Below are 9,993 nucleotides of genomic sequence, written 5' to 3' on the forward strand. Positions count from 1 at the left end.
GCGGCACGGGAAGCCTGTGCGACACATTTCCTACCCAGAGTGGAGCAAAGGGCTCTGAGGCCGGGCCTCGGGACACGTGCTGGGGCAAACCAGCATCTGGAGGCCGGGTTTCAGCTGCCCCCTCCCCCCAGTGCGGCCTTGAGCGTGATCTCGCAGAACCAGGAGGCAGCCCCATCCCACCCCCACCCCACCTCCCAACCAGGAGCCGACTTCGCAAGAAGCTAAAGGACACGTCAGTGGTTAGAGCCCAGGTCTGCACGGTGCCTCAGCGAACGGCTTTTCAGGAGCAGGGACTAAACTTCTGGACGGGTAAAGCGGGGCCGGACGTTGCTTCTGCGGCCCGCCGGGCTCCGACAGGCTCTGCCGGGATTCCCCGACCACCTCAGCGCTTCCGAGGGTGGTCTGGGAAGTTGCTGGAAGCCCACGAGGCGCGCATGTTCACGTCTGATGGCCAGCCTGGCGCGGGCAGAGGGAGGGGCCGCGGGGAGGCCACGGAATGCCCATTCGAGCCCCGCAAGAGCAGCGTGAGCTCGTCCGTGGCCCCCACGGCCCGCGAGGCCCCTGGCATGAAGCACCTGGACCTCTTCTTCCCGGACGAAGGCGGCCGCCAGTGGGTCTGCTCGAGTGACTGCCACCCACGAGGAGCAGAAGGGAGGGAGTCACTGTTAGGTCGTAAAACCAGGGCCTCGGGGACCCACTTCTGCTTCCGGTTCCCCTTTGACCCATGACGCGTTTTGTTAGCAGGAAAGCTTTTCAAGCATCTTTGGAAGTTGGAATGTAGAGGTAATGATTTCTGGGCCGGGTGGAATTTCTCCTTGGGGCTGGGGGGGGGGGCGGGGATCTTCTAGACGGATCTCTCCTTCCTTCTCTGCATACGGGGAGCGCCTCTCCGGGGAGAGCCCGGGCCTCCGGGGAACGGGGCCGGGAAGGCCAGGCCCGGGGCGCAGACCTGGGGCCGCGCGCGGGCCTCGCGGTGGGATGCGCGCGCGGGATGCGGGGGCGGCTGCACCTGCCGGGCCGCGGGCCGGGCGGCGGGGCGGCGGGCGGGGTCGGGGCCAGCGGCCGGCCCCGCCCCGGGGGTGTGTCGCCGGGCGCGGCCGGCTTAAGGCCCGGGCGGGGCGGGGAGGGCTGGGAGAGGCCGGCGGGCCGGGAGCCATGGCGCCGTCCGGGCCGCTGCTGCTGCTGCTGCTGCTGCTGGCGGGCGCGCGGGCCGGGCCCTACTTCCGAGCGGGTCACAGCTGCCGCCTGCCCCTGCGGGGGGACCAGCTGTCCAAGCTGGGGCGCAGGTCGGCCGCGCGCGGGGCTGGGCCCCCCACCCCGGGCTCCCCCGGGTTCCAGGAACCTGGCGCGCTGCCTGCCTCCCGTGACCTTTGAGGGTCACATCCAGATCCTGTGTTTTTTGGGGGGGATCGCTCTTTTTCTTTACCTTTGGAAGGTGGGACAAGCCTCACCTGGCGGCCTGGGTGGGGGCGGGGGCTTGCCGGGGAAGCCATGTGGTTCCCGCATGTGGGGTTGCGCTGCCTCCTTCACGACCCCCGGGGGGGGGGCTGGGGTGCCCCCTGGGAGAGGGGCTCCCCTGGGGGTTCGGGCGCTGACTCCCACAGCCTGTCATTCTGGGGAGGGGAGCGGGCGCTGAATCCGTTCGTGCTGGTCTCTTCCCAGGACATACCCCCGGCCTCACGAGTATCTGTCCCCGAGGGACCTGCCCAAGAGCTGGGACTGGCGGAACGTGAACGGCGTCAACTACGCCAGTGTCACCAGGAACCAGCACATCCCCCAGTACTGCGGCTCCTGCTGGGCCCACGGCAGCACCAGCGCCATGGCGGGTAGGTGGGCTTCCGCAGCCCCTCCGGACCGCGGGCTGCGAAGGCCTGTCCACACTGCCTCCTGGGCGGCACAGGCAGCCACCGGGATTCTGCGCCAGGGCTCAGCGTGGGGCGGGAGGTGGCCGAGCCTCTCCAGCCTAGGGGAGCTGACCTGTGACCTCTGCGGTTCCTCCCCGTGGAGGGAAGGCCAAAGTACTGCAGGCTGGACTGTGCGTCCGCCTGGGGCCCGTGGGTGGCAGACAGGACGAGGGCCAGCCACCCCGTGACATGCGGCTCCCAGGTGCCGTTTCTCCCCCAAAGCTTGTGACCCCGGCCCTTTGGGAGCAGACCAGAGGTGAGACTCACCCAAAATCCCCTGCCAGTATTTGGGGACGAGGAAGTGAAACTGCTTTGCAGCAGCAGTTAATATTTGAGCTGACGCCCATCCTGGGCTTGGAATATTGAGCAAGGCTGGCCGGTTTTCTCATCTGGCCCCTGGCCCCGGTGAGGGGACGAAGGAGGGGAAGCTGAGGGCCACACCACCCACGAGGGCTGCCGGGCCTTGCCTTGGGAGAGCAGGGAGCAGAGACCTCCCCCAGCCTCGGGCCTCCATTCAGCCCCAGGCTGGCTTGGGAGGTGTGGGAGGGGCTCCGCCATCTCCAGTGGCGGCCCAGGGGCCTCCAGTGACGGGAGAGTTCCGCTGCAGAAGGGACTGTCTGGCTGGGGGGGCAGGGGACCACTGCCTCGTCCCCGCGGGGCAGCTCACTGGGCAGGCCTGGTGTACACGTGGCCTTGTGTTAACTTGATTAAGAACAGGGAGGCTGCTGCCGCTTCTGAGGCTTGGTGGCTCCGTTGAAGCCTCCGAGCTGCCCTGGGACTGTTCCCACTTTGCAGATGAGGAAGCTGAGGTCCCTGGCAAGGAGGTCAGGAGACTCGGGTGTGGTGTGAGTGGCAGCTGGGAGTAGAGCCCAGAAGCCTGGCCTTTGGGCCAGGACTTCTGCTGGGCGTCTTTGGGTCGAGGAGTGGAGGGGGGTGGTCTGGGGCATCCTTCTGGCCCTGCCGGAAGGAGGAGGAAAGGGGGGCAGATAGGCTGCGGCGCCATTGCAAGGCGTGGGAGGCTTGGGAGGCCCCCTGACTGGGATGTGGAGCCAGAGGCTTAACCCCTGCAGCCCCTGCAAGGCCTTGGGCCGGGCGGGCAGGGTGTGGGCAGGCCCCAGGCGGAGGGGCGGGGCAAAGGCCTCGGCGGGCATGGTGCTCACAGCGCGGAACTGAAAGAGGGCCTTTGTGGTGGCCCTCGGGGTGGGGGATGGACAGAAGAGCCACAAAGGTCACCAGGGCGAGCCCTCGACCTGGTTCCATTTTCAGAGGGTCAGCCCTGCCGCATCTCCGGAGCGGACTCTCCGGGGCAAGCGTCTCCTCCAATGACGCTCTCCCCCAGCAGCGGGACCCTTCTTCCTCTCACTGAGAAAACAGAAGCCCTCAAAAGGGGACTTCCAGGGGCGCCGGCCCGGCTGGCTGCCACCTAACACAGCCGGTCGTGGTCTGCCTCTCCTCCTGTCCCCGGGCCCTTTGCCCTGTGCTTGGACCCGGCCATCGCCAGGAGCACATGAGCAGGAGGCCTGGAGCCCACGCCGCCCCAGCCACTGCCCCACTTGCGGGCCCCTTCCTCCGTCCTCAGACCCCGTCCAGCCTCACTTCACCTCCCACTCGGCGCGAGGGGCCGCCACGCCGGCAGGTGCAGCCGCCGGGCCTCGCCCTCCGTGGTCGCGCTTGATCACCTGTCCCTGGCGCGCTGTCCCCGCCTTTCACCACACACTACGGCTCTTCCTACTTCCTGGCTGCGCCTCCATATCCTCTGCCAGCTCCTCCCCCTCCCCCTGAGCACTGGGTTCCCCGGGACTCAGCCTTCACCTGCGCCTCCGTGACACCAGCTGTCCGCTGCCCTCCCTCTGCCCGGACACCTCGCGCCTCAGTCCTCCCACCCCCCACCCCACCTGGCTGAGCCACTCACCCTTCCCGTCGCTCCCGTGGAAGCCTAGCGCCGCCCCTCGTACGATCCTGGGACGGATCTTGTCCGTTTCACCTTCAGGGTATGTTCTGAACCCCTCTGCTTTTTGCAGCCCCCATCGCTGCACCCCTACTCTGAGCCCCGGGCGCTGGCACCGCCTGGTCTCTGCCCCCTCGCCCCCCTGCCGTCCACCTGTCTACTGAGCCCCAGGTCGGACTGTACTTCTGTCCCGCTGGAAGCCCTCCGCGATTGCACGCAGAGCGAGCACAGAATGCTTACTTGACCTACGAGAGCCTCTGTACGCGGGCTCCCTGTCCTGTGTGGGGACCCCACGGGTCGGGGCTTTGACTGTTTTTGTGTCCAGCGCTGGGTTCCCAGCGCGGAGAACAGCCGGGCGCACAGCAGGTGTGGCCAAGCACCTGTGGGTGATGGAGGAAGACGAGCAGGTGGAGAAGAACTTCCAGTTACATTCGGGCCACGCGGGGAGGGTCTTTGACCCGGGGGTTGGGTCAGGGAGGGAGGGGACGCCTGATCCGGGGGCAGGGGAGGCCAGACCGGGCCGCGGATGGAGCGGCCTTGCTGCCCACCGCTGCCGGGCAGGGGCCGGGGGAGACGAGGCTGGGGAAGTAGGCCTCAGAGTTGGCAGCATGGAGGTCCTCGGCCTTCCAAGAGCAGCTTCCTCCGTGGGGAGGAGACCCCAGCCAGGTTGGCCCGGCGCCGAAGGGACAGCGGGGCTGGGAATGGAGACCCGGAGGGCTGCCGGGAGCCTCACGAGGCAGCAGAGAACTGCAGTGTGTGGGGAGGCGCGTGCGGGGCTCAGGGGCCCTTTGCCGATGTCGGGGGCACCCGGGTGGCTCTAAGCATCGGAGTCAGTTAAGCTCAGGTCCTGACCTTACAGCTCATGGGATCCAGCCCCACGTCAGGCTCTGCGCTGACAGCATGGAGCCTGCTTGGGATGTTCTCCGCCTCTCCTCCTCAGTCTCTCAAAATAAACATTAAAAAAAAGAAAGAGAAGGACGAGAGAGGAGGGAGGGAGGGAGGAAGGAGCGGCAGGTCCACATGTGTGTGCAGGTACTGATGGGGGAGAGAGGGCCCAGGGCCCACTTGGGCCTCGGGTGGGCGGGCAGGGATGTGCCACAGAAGGTGGGTGGGGGGTGCAGAAAGCCTGTACACCGGGTGGCAGGGAGTCGAGGGACCTGCCTGGGAGTTTTCCAGTGGAATCTGGAGAGCCCTCAGATGGGTGGGGGTTGGGGCTGCGCCTGAGGGCAAACCCTCCCGTGCACCAGCAGGCATCAGCCCAAGAACGGGGACACCCTTACCGCGGTGTGGAAGGAAACCGAGAGGCAAAATGGCTTGGAGAGGGCAGTAGGGCGAAGGGGGCCCTCACCTGGCCCGCAGGACCTGCACCGCGGGGTGTGAGGCTGGGGAACCTCCATCAGGAGCTGCCAGGGGCGTGACCTCCCGGGGTCAGCAGCCAGGGCCGGGCTCGGGTCAGGAAAAGAAAATTCGTTCCCTCATTTACGCGGCTGGTACTTCGTGAGCCCCTGCTGCGTGTCAGGCGGCGTGCTTGGGGTCTGGAGCTGAGCCCTGCGGGACACGGGCCCAGGGAAGTACGTGCAGTCGTCAGCAGGTGAGGTGGCGGCAGCTGCTTGGAGCCGGAGCGGCCGGGGAGGCCCGGGGGCTGCACAGGGGTGTCCCCAGGGACAGCTCTCTGGGCCAAGGAGCGGCCAGGGAGCACGGAGGAAGGGGCAGCGGGCGCAGATTGACGGCGGGTTTCTGAAGGCACGGGGCTGGTCAGATGAGTGGAGGTCTGTGCGGTGACACCAGGGAGGTGAGGGGGCCCCGGGGCTGCTGTGGGGGTGGCGCCTCAAGGGGCAGGACTGTCCTGTCCCGTGCTCTTGTCTTGGGGACTGGCGGGCCCACCGGCCCTTCAGCAGGCCCTTCCGAGGCGCGGGCAGCCGGGCAGATGGACCTGGCCCTGCCCGCGTGGCACCGGGTGGCCAGTGGTGTGGACAGACACCTCCGTGCCCGGAAGGGCTGGGGCGGGGGGCCCTGGAGTGCGGAGACCCCAAGGGGCGGGCGCTGACCAGGTGCGCGTGCTGCCCTCGCAGACCGGATCAACATCAAGAGGAAGGGGGCCTGGCCCTCCACCCTGCTGTCCGTGCAGCACGTCATCGACTGCGGCGACGCGGGCTCCTGCGAGGGGGGCAACGACCTGCCGGTGTGGGGGTACGCCCACGAGCACGGCATCCCCGACGAGACCTGCAACAACTACCAGGCTAAGGACCAGGGTAGGTGCCCGCCCGCCCCCACCGTCCCCCCGGGGAGAGCGCGGCTGGGGCGCTGGGGGAGGGCGGGACGGAGCGGGGAGCCCCCCCGCCACCTTGAAATTGAACCCCGTGGGGCTGGGGGAGCGGGCAGCTGGAGTCCACGGTCCTTCCTGAGAAGACCCCCAGAAAAGACCTGGGGCGGGTGTCTCCAGCCTCGTGTCCCCTGTGGCCAGGACTGGCCACGGTGCTTAGGTTCTGCCATGTTGGCATTTTGGGCGTTTCCTGGGCATCTGTAAGGTGAGCCCTGCAGAGAGAAGAGAAGGTTTTCCAGGAGTGGGTGAGGAAAGCAGGCCTGCAGGTAGGTTGTGGCCCCGAACTGGAGGCACGAGGGCCCAGCTGGAACACGGCATCAGCTCGTTCCCCGGCCTGGGCTGTGAGCACACGGGCAGGGGTGGGGCCGAGGGGTCCTGCAGGGACCAGCAGAGCCAGCCTGCCTGGAGTCTCGGGAGCTGGCACAGCCCTAGGCTGCTTTCCTTGGAAGCCGAAGGAAAGCAGGTCCAGCCCGTAATTGGCCGTTAAGTCACCTGTCGCTGTCAGAGCTCCCTCTTGGCCAGGGCGGAGAACTGGGATGAACTTAATGGGACATTTGAGACCGCAGTGTTGGAGGAAGGGGGAGCCCGAGTGCGTTTCCGCCCCTGCCCTCTCCCTCCATAAAAGGGTGAGTTCCGGCAGCACCCAGTGCCCTCTCAGGGCCCGAGCATACTCTGGGCCACACCCACGGTGCCCTCACGTCGCCTCCGGAGCCGTAGTGCCCAGCCAGAACGAATTCCCCCAGACTGGTTGGGTGAGTCTTGTTGAAGTGGTAAATACAACAGGGGTCAGAGAACCAAGGAGAGGGCAGGTGAAGGGGAGAAGGCTCTGCAGAATGGGGGGATCAGGTGGTCCCTGGGGCCCTGCCTTCCCTCACCCTGCACTGGTCCGCTCTTTGTATTAGCAAATGTGGCCACGGATCTGTCCCTTGCCAGTGATACTGGGCTTGGGGCACTTGGTGTCCTGGGGACAAACGAAACCAGCAGGTTAGGCCTCAAGGAGTCTTTGGTCCTGGGGGAGGAATCTGGACGGCTGGGAAATTGTAACAAGTAGGTAACACGAGAGCCGTAACAAGGCAGGGTGGAGGGGTGCAAAGTGGGATGTTGAGGGCCCGGGGACAGCGCAGGGGATGGTGTCTTCTTACACAACTAAGAGCCACACTTGGTCTTTTTTTTTTTTTTTTTTTTTTTAGCCTACTTCTTGAAACCTCCTCAAACCAAAAAAAAAATAAAATAAAATGCTTAATTTTTTCCAAATGTATTGGCCTGTTCACTAGCCAGCAATACAATTATCTTATTAAAAGCTAATAGGGGCGCCTGGGTGGCGCAGTCGGTTAAGCGTCCGACTTCAGCCAGGTCACGATCTCGCGGTCCGTGAGTTCGAGCCCCGCGTCGGGCTCTGGGCTGATGGCTCAGAGCCTGGAGCCTGCTTCCGATTCTGTGTCTCCCTCTCTCTCTGCCCCTCCCCCGTTCATGCTCTGTCTCTCTCTGTCCCAAAAATAAATAAAAAACGTTGAAAAAAAAAAGCTAATTTAATTCCACTCCTTTCAGCTGTGCTGTGAAAAGACCCTGCTCTTGGCCTTTAAAGGAGAACAGGCTCGCTCTCGAGTGCCTACTATGAGCTGATTAACCTGTGTGCTCCTTCCCTGCCGAAGCCTGGGGAGGGGGTCCTCCCCGCTCCCTCGCAGCCGGACGAAGAGCCTAGTTCGGCAGCACCTGTCGGCAAGATGCTTCCCGGTTGTTAGTTAAGCGTGGAGAGGGCGTGTGCACGTGCTTCTTTGTTCGCGGGTCCCCGAGGAGCCCGTCTCACGCCGACTTCGCGTGCTGTCCCGCAGAGTGCGACAAGTTTAACCAGTGTGGAACCTGTACCGAATTCAAAGAGTGCCATGCCATCCAGAACTACACCCTCTGGAAAGTCGGCGACTATGGCTCCCTCTCCGGGCGGGAGAAGATGATGGCAGAAATCTACGCCAACGGCCCCATCAGGTGAGGAGCCGGAGCCCCCTGCCAGCTGGGCACAGGGGCCCCAGTCAGTGTCACCCCCCCGCCCCCTCCCCCGCCCCCTCCCTGGGGCCGACTTCCCTGTCTGGGCGTGTGAGGGATCGTAGGGCGTCTGGGATCGTAGCGAGGGTGAAGCGGACGCACACGTGTGCACACTCGAGTGAGGGACAGAAGTTCGGGCAGGGTCGTCCCGATGCACGACCCGGGTTGGGTCCACGGGACCGTCTGTAAGGGGGGTGAGTCCTTCCCACCCGAGTGCTGATTCAAGTGCTTGCGCTCAGCTGCGGTATCATGGCGACGGAGAAGATGGTCAACTACACGGGAGGCATCTATGCGGAGTACCACGACAAGGCCTACATAAACCACGTCATTTCTGTGGCCGGCTGGGGTGTCAGCGACGGCACGGAGTACTGGATCGTCCGCAACTCCTGGGGAGAACCGTGGGTAAGCGCCCTCCCCCCACCCTCCCCCAGGCTCCGCAGCCGGGAACTGCAGCGCTGAGCGGGGGCTGGGGGCTCCTTGCTCCGGCCCAGGAGCACTGGTGACATCTAGGGGCAGATCCTTCGTGGGGGGAGGGTTGTCATTCCCCCCTGCCCCTTAGACGCCAGTGGCTCCTCCCCGCCCCACGTGGCCACCAACAATGTCTCTGGACTTTGCCAAGTGTCTCCTGGGGACCCCGCCCTGGTTGCAAAGCACTGTTTTGGAACTTTTGGTTCAGCCCGATTGTTCCTCTACAACCATCTCATCCTTTCTGCCGGCACAGTTTCGGCTCTCTTAGGAGATACGCCCCAATACGGCGGCATTTTTTCAAAACTACTTTTGAGTTGGGTCAAAAATCCAGGGGAGATAAATTAACTGCCAGAATTTTCATTTCTAAGGCCTAGTATTAACCATTAACAGCTGAAGACACAAATTCATTACTATGAAGTGGGGGAGAGTGATTAATGTCGAAGTGATGAACTCAGTGTTTTTATTAAAAGACCATAAACCGGGGATATTAATAGGTAGTTAAGTCGTCCGGCTTGAAGAGTCAACATTTTAGTTACATTAATTTTCTTTGGGCTCACAGGGCCCCATGTACCTCGCTTGTTAAATATTAACCAAGCCAAAGTATTTCACAGAAGGTATTTCTGAGTAGGGGTCCCGGGAAGGGCAGGCACGGTGCCTGAGACGGTGGCGGGGCGGCACACGGGCAGCGGGGGGCACAGGAAACGGGGATGAGCGAACGTGTGGTGCCCCCACCCCCCCCCCAACAGGGTGAGCGAGGCTGGATGCGGATAGTGACCAGCACCTACAAAGACGGGAAGGGTGCCGACTACAACCTCGCTATCGAGGAGAACTGCACGTTCGGGGACCCCATCGTCTAAGACCCAGGCCTCCGGAAGAGCGGGGGTTCAAGAGATGGTATCGTGAGCCCTCGTCGGGGGGATCCCGTCGCCGAGGGCGCTGGGCCGGGAGTGCCGCCGTCTGCAGGAACTCGGGGCTGACCCGAGCGGACGGCCGCTGGGCTGGCGGGGAAGCCATCCTTCAAGGGTCGGAAATGGGAGGGCGGAGACCCCGGGGCCGGCAGCACGGTGTGCCCGGCCAGAGTGTGGTCTCCATTCTCCTCAGTACGTGATTTGGTGTTTTCTATTTGGCAACGGTGGCCTACAATGTGGTAAACGAGGTCAGACTGATCACCAGTTGTTCTGTCACCTGGGAATCAGTGGTGGGGGTGGAGAAGGCCATCTCAGATCACCCGAGTGGTAATGAATAAAATACACGACTCCCCGCGGGAGTGGAGCCTGAGCGTGCCTTATTTACACACGAGAACACCACCA

At 64.2% G+C, this 9,993-nt stretch overlaps 1 protein-coding gene across 1 annotated transcript; it reads left to right on the forward strand.

Annotated features, from left to right (window-relative positions):
• The first annotated feature begins 1,136 nt into the window (after nt 1–1,136).
• On the forward strand, nt 1,137–9,950 carry CTSZ (cathepsin Z). The gene is made up of 6 exons (XM_047067938.1): nt 1,137–1,286; nt 1,663–1,826; nt 5,925–6,104; nt 8,008–8,158; nt 8,455–8,617; nt 9,430–9,950. The coding sequence occupies exons 1-6, from the start codon at nt 1,156–1,158 to the stop codon at nt 9,538–9,540; spliced, it is 900 nt and encodes a 299-aa protein (XP_046923894.1). The 5' UTR covers nt 1,137–1,155; the 3' UTR covers nt 9,541–9,950.
• Nucleotides 9,951–9,993: the final 43 nt, after the last annotated feature.

This window comes from Lynx rufus, unplaced genomic scaffold, assembly GCF_022079265.1.
Source record: "Lynx rufus isolate CCGP_SWC_20201006 ecotype Redwood Valley unplaced genomic scaffold, mLynRuf1.p SCAF_8, whole genome shotgun sequence".
In the NCBI taxonomy this organism is placed as follows: Eukaryota; Metazoa; Chordata; class Mammalia; order Carnivora; family Felidae; genus Lynx; species Lynx rufus.